The 19,400-nt window shown below is 41.1% G+C and overlaps 1 protein-coding gene across 3 annotated transcripts in view; it reads right to left on the minus strand.

Moving 5' to 3' along the window:
• Nucleotides 1-9,114, minus strand: part of pld5 (phospholipase D family, member 5) — an 81,164-nt gene extending 72,050 nt beyond the window's left edge. The window contains exon 1 of one of the 3 annotated variants that reach the window (XM_048536428.2): nucleotides 8,796-9,114. In XM_048536428.2, the coding sequence (XP_048392385.2) occupies nucleotides 8,796-8,984 (189 nt within the window). In that variant the 5' untranslated portion in view covers nucleotides 8,985-9,114. The remainder of the gene's footprint in view (nucleotides 1-8,795) is intronic. The other 2 variants (XM_059648827.1, XM_048536431.2) reach the window with 2 other exon arrangements.
• Nucleotides 9,115-19,400: the final 10,286 nt, after the last annotated feature.

Genomic DNA, 19,400 nt, shown 5'->3' on the forward strand with positions numbered 1-19,400 from the left:
ATAGTTTTTATTTTATTCATTCATGGGATGAGGGCATTGCCAGCGAGGCAGCATTCATTACTCATCTCTAATTACCCAGAGGTCATGTTACGAGTCAACCAAATTGTTGTAGGTCTGGAATTACATGTAGGCCAGACCAGGTAAGCATGCTTCCTTCCCTAAAAGGACAATAGTGAACCAAATGGGCTTTTCCCAACAAGTGACAATGGTTTCATGGTCATTATTAATTTCAGATTTTTTTTAAAAATTGAATTCAAATTTCACTATGAACCATGGTGGGATTTGAAACTGAGTCACCAGAACATTACCTAGGTCTCTGGATGAACAGTCCAGCATTATTACCACCAGGTCATCACCTCCCCTTAAGCAGTTCGATCTGCTACAGTGAAAACCCTTGAAGCACAATTTCAAATAAACTCCCATAATAAAATAGCGGTTCAGGGAACAAGTATCAGAACTAGCACGGAATTGCACTTAGTGTAGGTAGGGTTCCAAGTTCAATTACCCATTTGTACCCAGGCTACAATACAGATGGTACGACTGACCTTGCAGTCTCAAGGACAGTAATGGGGCAGTGCGAGGTGGCGGAGGGGGGGGAGGAATCAACTGATGGTCTTAGCACTTATAAACATGTAGGGACAACTGCTGATAAAAGCTTGTATAAGGTAGGACAGGCTAAAACATTAATGCCTCCTCCTGGCCCATGTTTATAGCCTATTGTTTGTTATTTATTTAAGGGCAGAGTCTACACCTTCAGCAGGTGGCAGTACACAGGGGCAATAAGGCAGGAAATCCCAGATACTTCATAAAGTTAAAATTTCCATAATGGAAATCTTTACTATATGTTGGGAGAGTCAGTGTTCAATTTTAAGAGTGATCACTGACTGAGGTAATGGATGGTTGCCAGAATCTGGGAATTACAGCCAACGTGTTTTAAAGAAACAAAGATGAAAAATAAATTGGAAAATAATCACTTTCGCAATTTGTATGGCTCTAATCTAATTTCTACATATGAACTGTAAGATCATGAAGAGTCGATTCATGCCCTTGGGCAATCTGATTTTTATTTAAATAAAGATTGCTGTGCACTTCAGCTCAATTCACCTGCTTTTTCTCCATAATATTCTCATGTTAACCTCTGGATTGGGATATTGCGAGACAATATATTTTTACTATCCTTTATATAAAAGTGTTGATATTCCTTCTGAGTAGTCAAGTTGGGATTTTAAGCTCATGCCCATAGAACCTAAGGGTGCAATTTTAATTTAAAGTACACGCAAACATATCCAGAGGGTGGGTAAGGGTGGCCAACACAATTTTACACTTCCATATGTTGCTGTCCCTAGACTTCAATGCAGAGTGGAATCAGACAGAGTTAAAACTAATATTGCACCTAAGCCCATCAAGGGGGCATGTTCATTTAAAGTTGACTTCTCTACGCTTTTGCATTCGGTCTCTTGACTTCCATCTCCATATCCTGAAAGTATAGGGAAGTGTAACTTTCCCACTGTCATGGGACCTCCGAACACAACGTCCCAATTGACTGTACAAGGCAACATTTTATTTCATGACTTTCAACCATCTGAATTCTAAGCGAATCAGAAATCTTTGGCCTCCTGATGCTGGCATTGCACACTGCCTGAATCCCACAAGGGTTAGACTCCTTTTATTCACTACCTCATATGAAGGCAGCATTTATCTGCAGACCATATGCGAAGCAGATAAAGGATGCCAGCCTTTATTGACTGTCTTGTATTTCTTTAGCTCTCTGTATCTTGACATTGTTTTGGTCTAAGAACAGCAGTGACAGTAACCTTCACAGTTTGCTATGAAGACAGGGAATATAGTTCGCTCTGGGGATAAAGCAGATATAGTTCATCAAGGAGGTCTCTCCCCTCAAGATATATTAATAATAACACAGCCAATAAAACAGACTGGTACTATCTCACATCACAATTTATAAACAAGAAAATAAGATGGAAGAAATCAAAATTGATACATGAAATCAGAAAAAATTCAGTTTCTTAATTGCAAGATCTTTCCATTAAAATACATTTTTCATGACTTCAGGTTATTATAAATCTCCTGGCAATAAATTATTGTGTAGGAACTGATCCTATATAATCAATATCAGTTGTCTCAGGTACACATTAAATAGCATCTAAATTGTATTGATTATAGGACATGTCACTTAACCCACACTTGATCAGAAATTATGTTTATTCAAAAGCAAAGAGTTCATTAGAATTAAATCAGCACAGCTTCCCCCAGTGTTCATTCTCTGTAATCTCCCACTTGTGCCATCTTGTGACATGCTTTCTGAATCTCTCATCTGTTGCTGTGCACTGCTGTTAGTTCCATTTCTTAAACTAACTCAGAAATTATATAAAGTCAGCTGGGAATGTAAGCTTATCAAAAACTAGAAGTGTATAAACATATGAAATGTAAATCTTACTTTAAGCTGACAAATATTTGAAGCTATCTAATTATGTAATGCTTCTGCACATGCCGCTTTAACAATTGTGTTTTTTATTTCCCCTTTCTGAACTTTAATCTTCTTCCTTATGCACTCAAAGAAAATCCAAGAAATATTAATTACCTCAGTGATCAGTCCTAATATTGAGACATGCTGTTTAGCTTTACATCTTTTGCTAAACAGGGCAGATGCAAGAATACCAAGTTTAAAAAGGGAGCAACAAATCTCACGGTCTACAAAAAGGGCACTGATCGATTAAGGTTTGCTAGAAGTTACATTTATTTATCTGTAGGAAAAAGAAACATTGCACCTTTATTGAAACCAACAAAAGCATGGTGGATAATAGCTCCCTCATGTATTCTTCATGGCAACATTGTGACCACTCAGTTAACTTGCCAACTAAACAGCACCGTTTTCTCATGCTGTATAAATTAATACTCACTTTGAAGCTTGGCACTCTTGCACTTGTCCAGATGAGTGCAAGTTGAAAACCTTCACAGCAAGCATCTCTTCTCAAATACTGATAAATGTCCTTATGATTCTCCATGAGATAGACAGCAACTGTATAATAGTGGTTTCAGTCTATCAAACCTGTTCCAGATTAGCAGCCCAGCTTTTATTCCATTATTAATTATTCGATGCATTTTCTGCCACATCAGGAGAGTTAGATCAAGGACAATTGTTTGAAAAAGCACTTGAGTAATTCCTTAATAGGCAACACATTCTGATGTTGCTTTTGAAGAGCGGGCTGTGTTCAGAAACCCTCAAGAATGACTTCTTAAGAGTAATGGAGTTTAGAAGTATCTTTGAATTAAAATAAACTGTTGTATGCTTTATAAACACATTGCTTGTGTTTTGATGTTCACCTGATGATTGATATTCTTCCAATAGCCAACAACAGCAGTCAAAATGGATGATTTAGGTTATCTCTGGGACCTTCTGGTATTCATTAATTGGAACAGAGAATGTACAAATATGAAGAGTCTAGGCAAAATAATTCTCACAGCAATGCACGTTACAAGTGAGTCACTCCTCTAGATTCTTACAAGGTTAATTTTGCAGTTTTCTTTCATGTCATTTTTCACCCACTCTCACCGCTTCTTGAAATCAGGTATATTTTCACCCGCCAAGAATCATTATTGGTTCTTCCCAACAATAAGCACTTGAAATGTCAAAACTTTTAGATAGTTCCTAGAAACTCAATATATAACAAAGAGTTTACAGGATATTGTTCAGTGGAGCTCCCATGGTATACGCTTTTAGTGAAATATTTCATTGGTCATGATTTGCAATAATGAAACAAACATATCTAGGATGAATGCATTTAAGACGTCTCTAAAAATGGTAGACAGGGAAAACATTATGTCCCTTAATGAGATGGAACCTCAAAACACTAGTTAATGCGTTATTTCACTAGTCATGGGCCCGTTTACTGTAAATATGCTGTCACTCTTAAGATAGCTTAGAGGAAAATTTATCACAAACATATTAATCAGCCAAAACAAAAATCAGACTAAGCGCTCTATCCAAATACACTGTGCCCTTGTTATTCAGAGCTACTTCAAAGTGGTATTCAACATGGGGTGGGGAGAGAAGTTGGGGACCAGTGATTCATCGGCTGAGAGAGGACAGCACGTGTTAAACAGCAGAAGGCTTCCTTGAACTTGTTTGACCTGATGCCACGGGATTCATACGGTCCAAATTCAATGCCAAAAATCTGGAGTGAGAGAGAGTGAGAGAGTGAGAGAGTGAGAGTGAGAGTGAGAGTGAGAGAGTGAGTGAGAGTGAGAGAGAGAGAGAAAATAGAAAAGAACTGATTATTCCTTATTGTCACTTGTACTCCATTGTAGAAGTACAGTGAAAATCTTTTAAAGTGACTGCTTATGGTGCTATCTTATGTACAAGCACCTAAGTACAAATCTGGGATACAACAGAGGAATACAAATGTAGTTGCATTATTTTAGAGTTTAAAAAATAAAAGTTAGAAATAAGACAACATTAAAGGATTGACATTGCAGTCAGGCAAAAAATTTTGAATAAACATTGCATTGTAGCAGCTCAGCATTGGGCTTCTGCACACAGTCTGACTGCCCGCGCCATACCCCATTCCAGCAGCTATTCCCGCTCTGCACCAGCATTCAACTGTTCCAAAGTAAGTTCCAGGATTGCATCCCCGGTGCAAGTCTCTACCTCGGATTCGCAGCCCTCACTGCTCCAAAACTCGCTGCCTCTATCCCTGGGCCCCAGCAGGTCTGTCCTCCGTCTCTTGTATCTGAAGGGACGGAGGAGTCCAGGAAGTATATCGACTGCTGCTTGTCTAGTTTGTGGGATAACTCTCCCAGGGTTGGCAAAAATCCAAGTGTGGAGGACTCAACAGGGTTTGATGGGACTGGGTCAAGTCTGGTGTTTGGGGTTGATCCTGGGTAATCCATTTTCTTTTACTTGTAACAATTTGACATAAGTGAATGGCTTGCCAGGACATTTCAGAGGGCAGAAAAGATTCAACCATATTGCTGTCGGTCTGATGTTGAATTCACTTTAGGTCGTTTAGGATTTATGATAATAAAGTGTGAAGCGGGATGCACACAGCAGGCCAAGCAGTATCTCAGGAGCACAAAAGCTGACGTTTTGTGCCTAGACCCTTCATCAGAGATCTGTTTCTTTTGTTGGGAAACACTGGACGTTACAAGATGTTTATGATTGAAAATGCCTCTTTTAACAAAAGGTCTAATTTGAAATTGAAGCAGCCCAGCTCGGTGGCAGGCCTATAGTGCCTGGTTGCCATGGAGCGAAACTCAAACGGAAACCTGTTTAAATTAAGTGACAGTTTTCACATGCATATATACTGTAACTTACAGTAAAGCCATCTTGTGAGATATATAGAGAGAAAGCAATTAGTGCTGTGCGCTGGATCAAAACAGCTGTTACTGTGGAGAAGTAGGACCCCTGTGCTCCCTGGTTTTCTGTTGGAAAGAAAGCTGCGAGAAAAGAAAGGACTTTGAAAGATTTCAGGAACAAAGGGTTACTGAGGTGGACCCAGTCGGTGGAATGGAGATCAGGAAGTCTCAGACTGAGACTCTTGAAGGACACCAGTAGTTTTGACCTGGTGTTGGAGCAGGGAGAGCTGAATGGATGGGTATGACAATGGAAGCTACTCTCATACTGTGACATTCTGCTGGAAATACAGTGCACAATGAAACAGGTTGCAAGATGTGTCTCAATTGAGTTAATTAGTTGATGCAAATTCTTTAGTTTGATATGTCAGTTGCCTGTTAACTAATATTTGTCCTATGTTGTTTTTACTTTGTGTTTTACAAGACTTACATCATGAAATCTGGTCTTTTGCCTGTTTAAAGATGATGGATTTCCCAAATAGGTGTAAAGTTTTTGATCTAATGAGACCACAATGCTGAATTTAAACTAAATCTGCTACCAAACAGACTCTTAAAGCCAGTCTCCTCCATTCCCCCCCCCACATCTAACAATAATTGGGATGCACTCATGAGTTTCTGCAACATGACCAATATCGAGCTCATATTTCCCCTTAGCTGCCTTTGCTACTTCCAACTTTTCCCTTTATTCACAAACCCAAACCTCTGCCCTGCCCCTTAACACTAACCCACAGTCCTTACCTCCTTCCTAGTCTTTCTCTCATCTCCCTTCTTGAGCTCGTCTTATCTAGAAAACCTCCCTTCCGCTCCCTCAAATTCATTCCCACTGACTTTCTGAGTTAAGTAAAATCAAGGCGAAGATAGATAAGTTATTAAATCAGTGAGGGAATCAAGTGTCAATCGGGAAAAGGCAGGAAAGCAGAGTTGAGGCTTATTAGATCAGTCATGATCTCACTGAATGACAGAACAGACCTGATGGGCCAAATGACCTACTTCTGTTCCAGCATCTTACGAATATCCAACTTTCCTTCTTGACCCATATGTGAGGTAACACAGCAAATCATTGCCTCTTCACAGTTACTGTCCCTTCCAATTCAAAGCCACAGTTCAGTTCTTCACTACTTCATAAACAACGTCTCTTAAATATCTCCAACTTCTTCTTCCTCTTCAACATGCAGTCACCCTCCAAATGTATACCATCTCTCCTGAATCATCTGGCTGAATCCCTCTGATCAGCTTCCACTTCCCACCTTTGCAATAATGGTATCCAAACCAAAGTTGCAAAACATTTCCTATGTCCATTTAAATGAATTGGATTACCCCTCACTTCTTCTCAAATGCTTTCTGACCTTTGGGGGTGCAATTAACCATATTATCTGATTCAATGTCTCACATCTATGCATTGGTATCTTTTCCCATCATTCTGACACCCTTGAGGATTTATTCCTCCTCTTCATTTCCATGCTCTCACTTGGTGATATCATTTACAAATGTTAGGTCAATCTTCACCTTTGTACTGATGATACCAAATTCTATCTTCATCTCTCTCACTCCACCTCACTGCACTGTAATACTTTTTATGCAACATTTAGTCTCACTTTCAGCTCAAAAACAGGAAGACTAAACCTATCAGTTAGAGCTGGTGCCACAAACTCCACATCCTTGCCAATGACTCCACCACTATCCTAGGCCAAACAAGGTTGTTACTAGTTCCAATGTTCAGTTTGACCCAAGCTAAAGTTCCTATCAAATGACAAAAACCAACTGTCTCTATTTGTTTTACATCACCTTCCTCTGCTCCTACCTTGGCCCATCGGCTTCCCAAGTCATCATCCCTTCCACAGACACCTACAGACTTAACTGCATTCTCATAGTCCCGTCATCAGCTCTCAATGAACCAGCTCATCTGTAATCTTGCTGCTTCTTCTCTATTCATGTCATGTCCCAGTTACCCACCATTTCTGTTCTCCCTGACATACACCGGCCTGTCCTCCAATATCTCAAAGTTAAAATCTTTATTTTCTTATTAAAATCTCTCCACGGTCTGGCCTCTCCCCAACTCTGTCATCTCCTCCAGCCCTACAACTCATCCAATCTCTCTTCCCTCCTTGGGACATTTGCACATGCTGCTCCCCTTGCCCAATATTTGCTGTCCTTGCTTTCAAACACTTAGGAATGGTACTTGAAACCACACCATCCTAAAGTCCTCCTTGTAATTCATCTCTCAGACCTAGTTTTGGGTCACTTGTCTATAAAGTGCATTACAAAGCTTTCTGAAGTCTTTGAAGTACTAAGTTATTCATCAAAATCACCATTTTATTTCTGTCCTCTCTGTTGGTTTCTTCACCTTCTCCAGCAGCAAGAGGGTATTTGCATAAGTGTGAGATTGACACCCTTCCGGATGGGGACATCTGTCTGGGCATACCATTAATATGCCAGACTGAAGGAATTATACATGTGCAGAAATCACAGACACAGATCCACAGGTGCTCAGATAGGTCATATAGAACTGGGAACATTTAAAATTGATGATTAACTGAATGGAACAAACTGGGTATTGAGGGTTTTAAATTTGAGATGTCCAGGAAGCAGGAGCCAGAGTAGATCAGAGAAGACCGAGACAATGAGTAACTTGATGTGGAGTGGGATACAGGCAGCAATTTCAGGTGAGCCAGTTCATCAATGGTAAGGAAGGAGAAGCTGATGGTGAAGGTACAGTCAGGTCATGATGGAAAGATTACAGTTTGGGACCTGGGGGGCGTAAAATAGGAGCAGAGAAGGGTGATGTTACACAGTGGTTGTGGGGGGGGGGGGGGGGAAGCAGAATTTAATCACCATAACTGTTTGGATTTGCTATTAGGCTTGAAGTTCACTATTAGTTTCAGCCCCATGAATGGCATGCCAAGACTGCAAAGCAGAACTAATGCCTTCTGCTCACTAATGCAATGGGCACTTACATTCCAGCAAGTCATTAAGTGTGCCACTGATCAATACTTCTGTCACCACTTAGATAGTTTTACACGCCACTCACTCCAATTGAAGATGAGCTTTACCACCACAGCGTGAGAACAAGCCTCTGCCCTGACTGTAACCAGGGAACTCAGTGCCGCCGGACAAGCCGCCGTATTTTCTGAAGGCTGTCTCTGCCTGGCTGCCGCTGAAAGTTAAATTTCAGGAGCAACTTCGGCTTTGTGATGTCTGGAATAGATCTAGGTATAATTTCAAGCATAGAGAATTTGTAACTTTACAGTCGGTAAGATATCTCTTTTCTTGTTACACCAGTGTAAGCGTGCACGAAAAAAAATACCACTTGAATTGGCCAAATATTTTATGTAGCAATCCAACAAGCCCCTCCACCCCCACCGATTACCCTAGCAATCCTCCCATCAGCGTTTCCAGCGAAAGGCAAGATAAAACACAGGGCTTACATGCTCGCTCTTTCCCCTGTTATTGAGATAGACTGACACAGTGTAATCCTTTTTCTTTGCCGCACTGTATAAGTTAGGAGAAGCCCCGCGGGCTGGATTCTGAGGCGTCTCCCTCGGTCCCGTTTTCACTTTCAGCTGATCGTACGGCTCCTCTGACAGGCGGTCATGCTTAACTTCCATTTTTTGCATCGATATCCCGAGCAGTGCTGTAATTTCACATCTGGGATGTGGCCAGGGGAGCAGCTTCTGCTGACAGCTCAGGTGCTGTTGCTGCAGTTCACGTTTGTTTTGGTGGATCGCAGCGTCAGCAGCGACTGAAAAGCTCAGGACAAGCGGAGTGGGAGGGGCGCACAGTTCATCTGCGTCTGGTGCAGTGAGCTGCAGGAGGAAGGGGATGCAGTGTACACACACCCACACACTGGAGCGGCGTGCTGAAATCCAGAGTCCCCACAGCGTGGAAGCAGGCCATTCCGCCCATCGAGTCCACACCAACCATCCGAGAAGCATCCTATCCAGACTATGCATTTCCTACGGCTAATCTACTAGCCTGTCCGTCCCTGGCCACTATGGGCAATTTAGCATGGTCAATCCACCTAATCCACACATCCCTGGCCACTGTGGGTAATTTAGCATGGTCAATCCACCTAACCGACACATCCGTGAACACTATGGGCAATTTAGCATAATTAACCCACCTAACCTACACATCCCTGAACACTATGGGCAATTTAGCATGGTCAACCCAACTAACCTAGACACCCCTGAACACTGTGAGCAATTTAGCACGGTCAATCCAACTAACCTAGACACCCCGAAACACTGTGCACAATTTAGGATGGTTAATCCACCTAACCTACACACCCCTGAACACCATGGACAATTTAGTATAGCCAATCCACTTAACCCAAACATCCCTGAACACAATGGACAATTTAGTATAGCCAATCCACCTAACGTACACATCTTTTGGCTACTCCACAAAGTGACCAATTGAACTGCCAAATGAGGAGCTCCAGTCAGTAACAGCAGCCATGGGATTGTTAATGAGGGGATCTCAAATGAAAGGTAACAACCTCACAGAATTATGAGGAAGGGTCACTCAACCTGGAATATTATCTCTGATTTCTGTCCACAGATGCTGCCAGACCTGTTGAGCTTTTCTGGCAACTTCTGTTTCTGTAATCTCGCAGGGTTGTCAGGTTACCCTGAAAGGGGGCAATTACTTTCAAAACAGTAAGGTGTTTGACTGTGATGGGCAGGGGCATAAAGGCATCAGAACGGTCAATAAAGATATAAGTTCAGGCCAAATGACTCTGAAATCCCTGCTGTTTGTGTTCCTAGGAAAATATGGCACTGAGGCATCAAGAAGAACCTTTTTTTATAGTCATTCATGGGATAAGGGCATTGGTGCCTAGTCCAGCAATCATTGCCCATCCCTAATTACACGGAGGGCAGTTAAGAGCCAACCACATTGCTGTGGAACGTGGCAGCCCAGGCATCATGGCTGTGCAGAATGTGCATGTGGCTCTGGAGAAACAAGGGAATTTACTGATCTCACTGGGGACATAAGTGAGCATATATCAATTTGCAAGGGGACCTTGTGGCACAGTGGTACCGTCCCTACCTCTGAACCAAATGGCCAGGGTTTAAGTCCCAACTTGAAGTCCCCTAACAGCATTCTGGGTCGACCTACAGCACATAGCCTACAGCAGTTCAAGAAAGCAGCTCACGACTACCTTCTCGAGGGCAACTGGGGACAGGAAATAAATGCTGGCAAGCCAGCAATGCTACATTCCATTAATTAATTACAACAATCGCCTCAAAAGTGTGGAGCAGGTCTGTGGACAGATTGATTAGAAAATATCAACTTGTGTTCAATTGCACAGTGACACTAATATCACTTCAAAGAGTTCTACGTGGGTTTCATAGGATTAGTTGGTTAAGTTTTTAAATGCTTCTCAAGATTGTATATTTGGTCAGTACAGTATGGCCAAACTGCAAATGCCACATCGATATTTAATCATAGCTACAATTGAAAATGCTGGAAGTACTGATCAGGCTGTGTCTGTGGAGACAAATACTTTCAGACTGATGATCTTTGGACTCAGCCTCTCTTCACAGTTGCTGCCAGACCTGCTGAGTACTTGCAGCACTGTCTGTTTTAGTTCAGATTTCCAGCAGCTGCGGAGTTTTATTTTGGTATTAGTCACAAATGGAATCCTCTCCAACTGCATGATTTCTCTGCAACCTCCTCAACTTCCTTTGGCACAATTACTCTCATCATCCTCCTTCAACACCTCTGCCCTGACATTTAGCTCAGTGAAGCTGCCCTTATTTATTAGGTTTGCTAATACCGATCTGATTGAAGTTCGAATATTTCCGGCAATTACTTGTCCTTAAAGATCATAAGACATGGGGCAGAAGTAGGCCATTCAGCCCATTGAGTCTGCTTCACCATTCAATGAGATTGTGGCTTATCTGATAATCCTCAGCTCCCAGTTTATTGCAGCCTTGAAAATGATTAATGGCCCAACCTCAACAGCCGTCTATAGTAAAGAATTCCACAGAATAACGAAGATATTCCTCCTCATCAGTCTCAAACAAATGACCCATTGCTGAGATCATACCCTCTGGTTGTGCACTCTCCTACAAGAGGAAACAAGCTTTCTACATCAACTCTGTTATCCACTTCTCTTCCTACTCCCTCGCCACCATGTCCAGGGTATCCTAAGCATCTACAAATGCTCTCCTTCTCCTCTTCATATTTTCATGAAAACCTTTGACCACATCATCCTCATGCAAAGTATCAGCTTTCATACATACTCCTGTTTTAGCACAAGTTCAGCCATCCACCACTTGGAGTCATAGGGGCGTAGAGAAGCACAGCGCAGAAACAGACCCTCCGGTCCAACATCTCCATGCCCATTATATATCCTAAATTAATCTGGTCCCATTTGCCAGCATTTGACCCAGATCCCTCTGAACCTTTCCTATTTGTGTACCATCTAGATGTCTTTTAAATGTTGGAATTGTACCAGCCTCCACCAGCTCTTCTGGCAGCTCATTCCATACACACATCACCCTCTGCATGAACTTCTCTCAATGCCTCCAGTCCCTTGGTGATGTAAAACTACCTGTTTAGCATCTAAATTTCAGCGAGTGACAATGTCAAACTTTGCCACAGACAGCTCAGCTTCCCCTTTCAAATTCTATTCCTCCTTGTTTTGAAGCTAATTTAAAAAATAATCACTTGAGTGGACACCTCTGCATTATTTTCTATGCATGCCATTTGTAATCTTAGAGTCAAATCTCCTGAACCTCCTCACCACCAAATCAATTAACAAATGAACTGTTGCAGAAATAATGATGAGTGACAATCATTTCATGTTTTGTGAAATCAAAATCTAATATTTGTTTGAAAACATCAAGCAAACCATAATTTTACTATCGTAGTTTTATTGCCATTTGTATCCACAGAAAATTTACATTTATATGGCACTTTCTAAGACCACAATATGTCTCAAAAGATATTTTGATTTTATTTATTTACTTATTGCCATGTGTATCTTGTTACAAAATATGGTGAAAAGTTTTGTATAGTGTTGCCACTCTCTAGCACCATTTTAAACACAGAAAATAAACCAAAACAAAGAATATAAAGGCAGAAAAATAAAGAAATGAAGCAAATAGCCAACTATACAGTCCTTCTTGTTCTGTGCTCAATCATAGGCTGATGAGCAGGCATGAGCCCTGTTTGCTGTGCTGCTGCCGTAAGAATGAAAGTTGCTATTGTTCTGTATCATCTGACCTCCACCAATGCCCTCACCACCTTGGGTCTTTGCTGGACCTCGCCAAATGCGCATGCTACTGATCCTGCTGGGCATTGCCGCCAAAAGTCCACTTCAGGCCCACCTCGCCAGCGCAGATGCTGCTGATGCTGTAGGGGCTCATACTGGGCCGAAACTTGCCTCTGCCACCACCTCCATGAATCTGCACTGGAAGCCCATGCTGTCGGAAACCTAAACTAGCCTCTGCAGCAGCAGCAGCTGTGAGTCAGCACTAGGACTACTTCAACAATGCGGATGCTATCAGTAACCTAAACTTGTCGCTAATGCTGCTGCCATGAGCCCCCGCTGCTGGGCCCGCTCACGTCCGCGCTGCTGGACCCACCTGCTGCTGGGCCTGCTCACGCCCCCGCTGCTGGGCCTGCTCACGCCCCCGCTGCTGGGCCCGCTCACGTCCGCGCTGCTGGGCCCATTCACTGTGACTGAGCTCTTCGACAACAACTAAATAAACTAAAATTGACAAGAAAAAAAACGAGAGAAGAGATAAAAAGAAACAAAAAGAAAAACAGATGGAACACCTACTCCACTGCCATCTTGTCTGATTTTACTGTCTTAGTAACTACTTTTGAAACGTGGTTTCTGTTCTCATGTAAGAAACATTGTACATAGTAAGGTTCAGCAACAGCAAAAAGATGAAGATCAGATAATCTGCCATTTAGTAATGTCAATCTGAGGAATAAATATTGGCCACAACACAAGGAAGAACTTGAGATAACAGAGTGTGGAGCTGGAGGAGCCCAGCAGGCCAGGCAGCATCAGAGGAGCAGGAAACTTGATGTTTCAAGTCAGGACCCTTTTTCAGAAAGGGCCCTGACTTGAAACATCAACTTTCCTGCTCCTCTGATGCTGCCTGGCCTTCTGCACTCCTCCAGCTCCACACTGCGTTATCTCTGCTTCCAGCATCTGCAGTTCTTACTGTCTCACAAGGAAGGTTGCCTGTATTTCTTGGCAACACTACCATGGGATCTCTTATATCCACCTGCAAGGGCAGACCCACCTCATCTTTGACAATGTAGCGCACTCTCATTGCCGCACTGGAGTGTCAGCATAGATCAAGTGTTTAGTGTGGTGATCATAATTTTCTGACTCAGAGGTGACAGTGGATCCGCTTGCTAAATCATGTCTTTCACCACTTTAACTCATTTGACATCAATCCATTTTCAGAAATCTAATCAAGCCCCTAAATGTGTTTAACTTCTATTTCACAAATCTTTTTTATTAGACACAATTAGATTGTTTAACAGCCTCTAGGTACTGTCTGTGGTTTTATTTGTGAGGCAGACTGCCAATTTTTCAGTAATTTGTGGACCTGATTTCCCAGGTTTTTTGACTTTTTTTTCAAATTGCCTTCATTTTTATTCACTTGTGGATAGTAAGCTTTAATGGCAAAGCTATCATTTATTGCTCATCCTTAATTGTCAGTAAGAACGTGGTGGTGAGTTGATGTCTTGATTGCTGTCGTCAATGTAGTTATAGAATTGCTCCATTGCAGTTCGACCCATCAAGTCTGCACCAACTTTCCAAAGGACTTGCCGCCTAGACCTACGCTACCCCTGAATTTCCCATGATTGATCAATCAACCATGCACATCCCTGGACACTATGGGCAATTTAGTGTGGTTAATCTACCGAGCCTGCACATCTTTGGAATGTGGGAGGAAACCAAAGCACCCGGAGGAAACTTAAGCAGACACGGGGAGAATGTGCAAACACAGACAGTCACCCAAGACTGGAATTGAACCCAGGTCCCTTGTGCTTTGAGGCAGCAGTGTTAGCCACTGAGCCACCGTGCCACCCTGTAATCCTTCAGTATTTTGCAGGTAGGGGCAACTTCTAGGATTTTGACCCAGCCACAGTGAAGGAATAGTACCATTGTTTCAAGTCAGGATGGCATGTGGCTCAGAGGAGAACTTGCAGTGACGGTGATCCCATGTGCCTGCAACCTTTGTCTATTATGTGCTAGAGGCTATGAACCCTGGAACTGCTGACAGAGGACTCTTGGTGAGTTGCTGTAGTGTTTCTTGTACATGGTATATGTGTAATTGTGGTGAAGGAACTGAATGTTCAATGTGGCAAATAGGACTGCGTCAATTGAGCTGATTACTCATCAACATTGTCAAGCTGCTTGATTGTTGAGGAACTGTCCTCAAACAGGCAAGACAAGGTGGTTGGATTCTCTCTTTTAATATTAATAATGCAACCAGGGATTTTCCACGTCATAAAATTACAGAGTGTGGTAGAGTACAATTTTCTCACCTCTTTATTTTGGTTGCTCTGTACTGATGTCTCTATTCACCCATTCTTTTACTTTTTAAATGTCACACTATCATATTGAGGTGATCTTTTATATAATTGCAACATGCAAGCTATTAGATGGAACTGAATTGATATTCAAAACTTAATTATCCTTCATGGTTATGAGCTGTATTTTGAGGTTACTACTGTACAAGTCAAATCCTAGACTGAAAATGGACTTGAGAGATTGTGTTTTGTTTTGTTTTAATTTTAACAAGTGGTCTCTTACTGAAACGTAAATACACAGTGCTGCAGACTTTGCTTTACCAATAATAAACAGAATTATATTTACAAATGAAATGAAGATAAAATGGAACAAACCAAACTATCCATTTTAAACACAAATTCAATGATTTATAAATACATAGTAAAACTATAATTCCAAAATACTCTGTTATAAATTGAAAATAAAAGCAACAAATTTTATATAGCACCCAAAACACACCCCGGTACAATATGTGAAAACACCATTTGTAGAGCGTTCACACCAGAGCCTCTGTCTCTAATACATTGATAGACTGGAAAAAAAGATAGCCTTCTCCTGGAGTTATTATACACCAGAGCACAAATAACCTCTTCAGGGTTTTATCCCAACACTTTTGGCCTGGGACTAAAATTAATTATTTAACTCACTAACTCCAAGGTATTCCAGATTCACTTTATATTCCTATTTTAGGAGCATTGGTCCTTACACTTTTAAGACACCAGGATGCAGGCTGTAAAGTTTGACCGGATTATATGGTGCTGTGTGGATAAGGGCTGTCTGTACAGCAACGACACAATTTACCAAGATTTGTGGGACAGACTGGTGGAACATTACAGTACGGAGTGTCAAACAGATTTCATTTTTTTACATTTGCTTTTAAAATCAGGAATTTACTCTGTTCTTTACGACTGACTATCGGGTTAACTATCAGGGCTGAGGAGCATGCAGCTTCCAATTCATTACTAATGTGGGTGGATGATGAAGTATGGCAAAAAGGATTATTGATCCAGCTGTAATCTATGGGAATCCAGGTCAAAATTGGATTAGAAAATACAAAGTATCAAGTGCCACCAAGGATTGTACACTATCAGAAAAAAATGTTCAGACACCAACTTATTCTCAAGATGTTCTACTCAATATTTGCCCTTCAACCAAAATCTACAAGATAGAGTTATTTACTCATCTGTCTGCATGTGGGACCTTGCTCCATTTATATTGATTCACAGATTTCTGACATTTCAGCAGTGACCATTCTTCAAAGGTACTTAATGCTAGGGCAGTTTTTGCTGTTTTGAGGCTGTGAAAGTTATTATACAAATGCAAATCCCATCTTTTCCTTTTCACATAAAATACCTGAATGTCGAAATCAACGGTAACTTGGAAACTTTTACAGGTAACACTGACATAAAAAGTATTAATGGGATAAAGGATGCACTTTAAGTGTTTGCAAAAGGTTACAAGCCTATTAGACAATTGGATAGACATTTACATTAGATTAGATACTGATAAATAGGAAATGTTAGATATTGTTTATTTTTCTAATGTATTCCTACACAAAAAGCTAAAGACAAAACTACGCTAAGAGATTCCATAATTTACTCTGATAATTTTCCACATATCCAAAAAGTGAGTAGATTTTGTCTAGGCCCGAAACATCAGCTTTCCTGCTCCTATGATGCTGCTTGGCCTGCTGTGTTCATCCAGCTGTACACCTTGTTATCTCAGATTTTCCAGCAATACTGGGTTTAGCATGTCACAGAATTACAATACGGAAGGCCATTTTTCCCACTGCGCCCATGACAAGAGCAACTTTGCTGGAACCAATTCCCACCCCACTTTTCACTAAAGTACTGCAAATCTCTTCTCCTTGGGCAATTGTCCAATTCCCTTTTGACAGCTGTGATTGAATCTGCTTATAACAAACTCTCATTCCAGTCCCAATTACTCACTACCTGGGATAATGGGAACCGCAGATACTGGAGAATCCAAGATAACAAAAGTGTGGAGCTCGATGAACACAGCAGGCCAAGCAGCATCAGAAGAGCTGGAACAGCTTTCTTTTGCCAATAGCCTAAAATCAAAATTCTCTGGTTCTTGACCCTTATGCCTTTGGGAACAATTCCTTCCTAAATACTCTGTGCAGTCCCTTCAAGATTTTGAAAATTTCTTTAAACCTTCTTGTAACCTACTCTCTTTCATGGAGAAGAGGCCCAATATTTCTAATCCATCTGTGTGACTACAGCCAGAAGCTCATATCAGGATTATATGTGACATCAAGGCTGTGAACAGACTGGCTTAATCTCAGAAACAAAAATGGAATTTCTTGAAAAACTCAGCAGGTCTAGTAGTATCTGTGCAGAGAAAGCAGAATTAACGTTTCGGATCTTCAGTACTGCGGTTGAGCAGACTCTGAAGAAGGATCATCGGATCCAAAACATTAACTCTGCTTCCTCTCCACAGATGCTGCCAGCAAATTCTGTTTTTATTTCTGATTTCTAGCATCCACAGTTCTTTCAGTTTTGGCTTAATCTCAGACCACTCTCTGATTGAAAGACAGCCCATTGTCCTGTTACAGTTTTGTCTGCCAATCTTTGATTCAATTTTACCTAGGCCAGATATGTTCTCATTCCATTTACTCAGTCCTTTGCTAATTAATTACAATTGCTCTGAATTTCTACTTGATCCATTCTATTGCTAACCCAAAACTTCCGCTAATAGTTGCCAAAATATTGACACTTGATCTAATTCACACAGCTCATTTTCCACAATGAGTTCTAGTAATGGCTCTCTCTCATCACCTTCCTTGATCTAATTCACACAGCTCATTTTCCACAATGAGTTCTAGTAATGGCTCTCTCTCATCACCTTCCTTGATGGAATGGAAACAAAATGATGAAGAAACTGAATCTAATTTCTAACCTAGAGTGACCAGAACAGGGTTTTCTACCTGAATTCTTCAAGTACCTGAAGAATCTTTTTCATTTAAGAAACTGGATACCCCAGATAGAATCAAAGAGCCACACAGCACAGAAACAGACCCTTTGGTCCAACCAGTCCATACCGAATATAATCCCAAATCAAACTCGTCCCACATGACTGCCCTTGGCCTATAATCCTCCAAATCTTTCCTATTCATGTTCTTATCTAAGTATCTTTTAAATGTTGTAATTGTACCTGCATCCTCCACTTAGCCAGTAAGTTCAAACCACACACAAAATACTCCTTGCATAAAAAAACTTTCCCCTCATATTTAAATCTTCCTTCTCTCGCCTTAAAAATGTGCCCCTTAGTCTTGAAATGGTCCATCTGAGGGAAATGAAACCTATCATTAACCCTATCTATATCCCTCATGATTTTATAAACGTCTATAAAGTCAGCTCTCAATTCCTACAGTCCAGTGAAAAAAGTCCTAGCCCACCCAGCCTTTCTTTATAACTCAAATTTTCCATACTCGGCAACATCCTGATAAATCTCCTCTGAACCCTTTCCAGTTTAATAATGACCTTCTTCTAAGTGGCCAATCAGAACTAAACACAGTATTCCACAGGAGGCCCCATAAATGTCCTGGGCAACCTCAACATGTCTTAGCAACTCTTATACTCAAAGGGCTGAGCAATGAAGGCAAACGTGCTAAACACCTTCTTAACCCCCTTGTCTACATGTGACATAAGCCTGCACCCCTTCGTCTCTCTGTTCTACAACATTACCCAAGGCCCTACCATTAATTTTATAAGCCCTACCCTTGTTTGTTGTACCAAAATGGAATACCTTACATTTATCCAAATTGAACTCCATCTGCCTTTTTACAACTCATTGATACGTTTGATCACGATCCCTTTGTAATTTTAGAAAAGCTTCTTCACTGTCTATTATGCCACAAATTTTGGTGTTGTTCGCAAACTTACTAACCATGCCTTCTGTATTCTCACCCATATCATTTATCTAAATGACAAACAAAAGAGGACCCAGAACCGATCCCTTTGGAACACCGCTGGTCACAGGCCTCTAGTCTGAAAAGCAACCCTTCATCACCACTCACCTCCTGCCACTGAGCCAATCATGTATCCAATTGGCAAGCTCACCCTGAATTCCACGTGATCTAACCTAACTAATTAGTCTACAATGCGGAACCTTGTCAAAGGCTTTACAGAAGTCCAAGTAAACAATATCTACTGCTCTGAAATCATCAATTTTTTTGGCTAATTCCTCAAAAAACTCAATTAAATTTGTGAGGCACGATTTTCCTAACACAAAACCATGCTGACTATCCCTAATTAATTTTTCCTTTTCTAAATGTCCGCAAATGCTATCTTGAAAACATTTTAAAGGATTTTATATTTGATAGCTTTCAACCATTTAGTAATTAAAACCTGGCAAAATGTGACTGCGTATCTGTAATAGTTTGTTTTCTCTGTCAAAGATTGTTTGGCAGGACCCAACACCTGTTGTTGAAAGGGTACTTGAACCTGAAGTGATAAGA

The sequence above is a fragment of the Stegostoma tigrinum genome, chromosome 9 (assembly GCF_030684315.1).
Source record: "Stegostoma tigrinum isolate sSteTig4 chromosome 9, sSteTig4.hap1, whole genome shotgun sequence".
Lineage (NCBI taxonomy): Eukaryota > Metazoa > Chordata > Chondrichthyes > Orectolobiformes > Stegostomatidae > Stegostoma > Stegostoma tigrinum.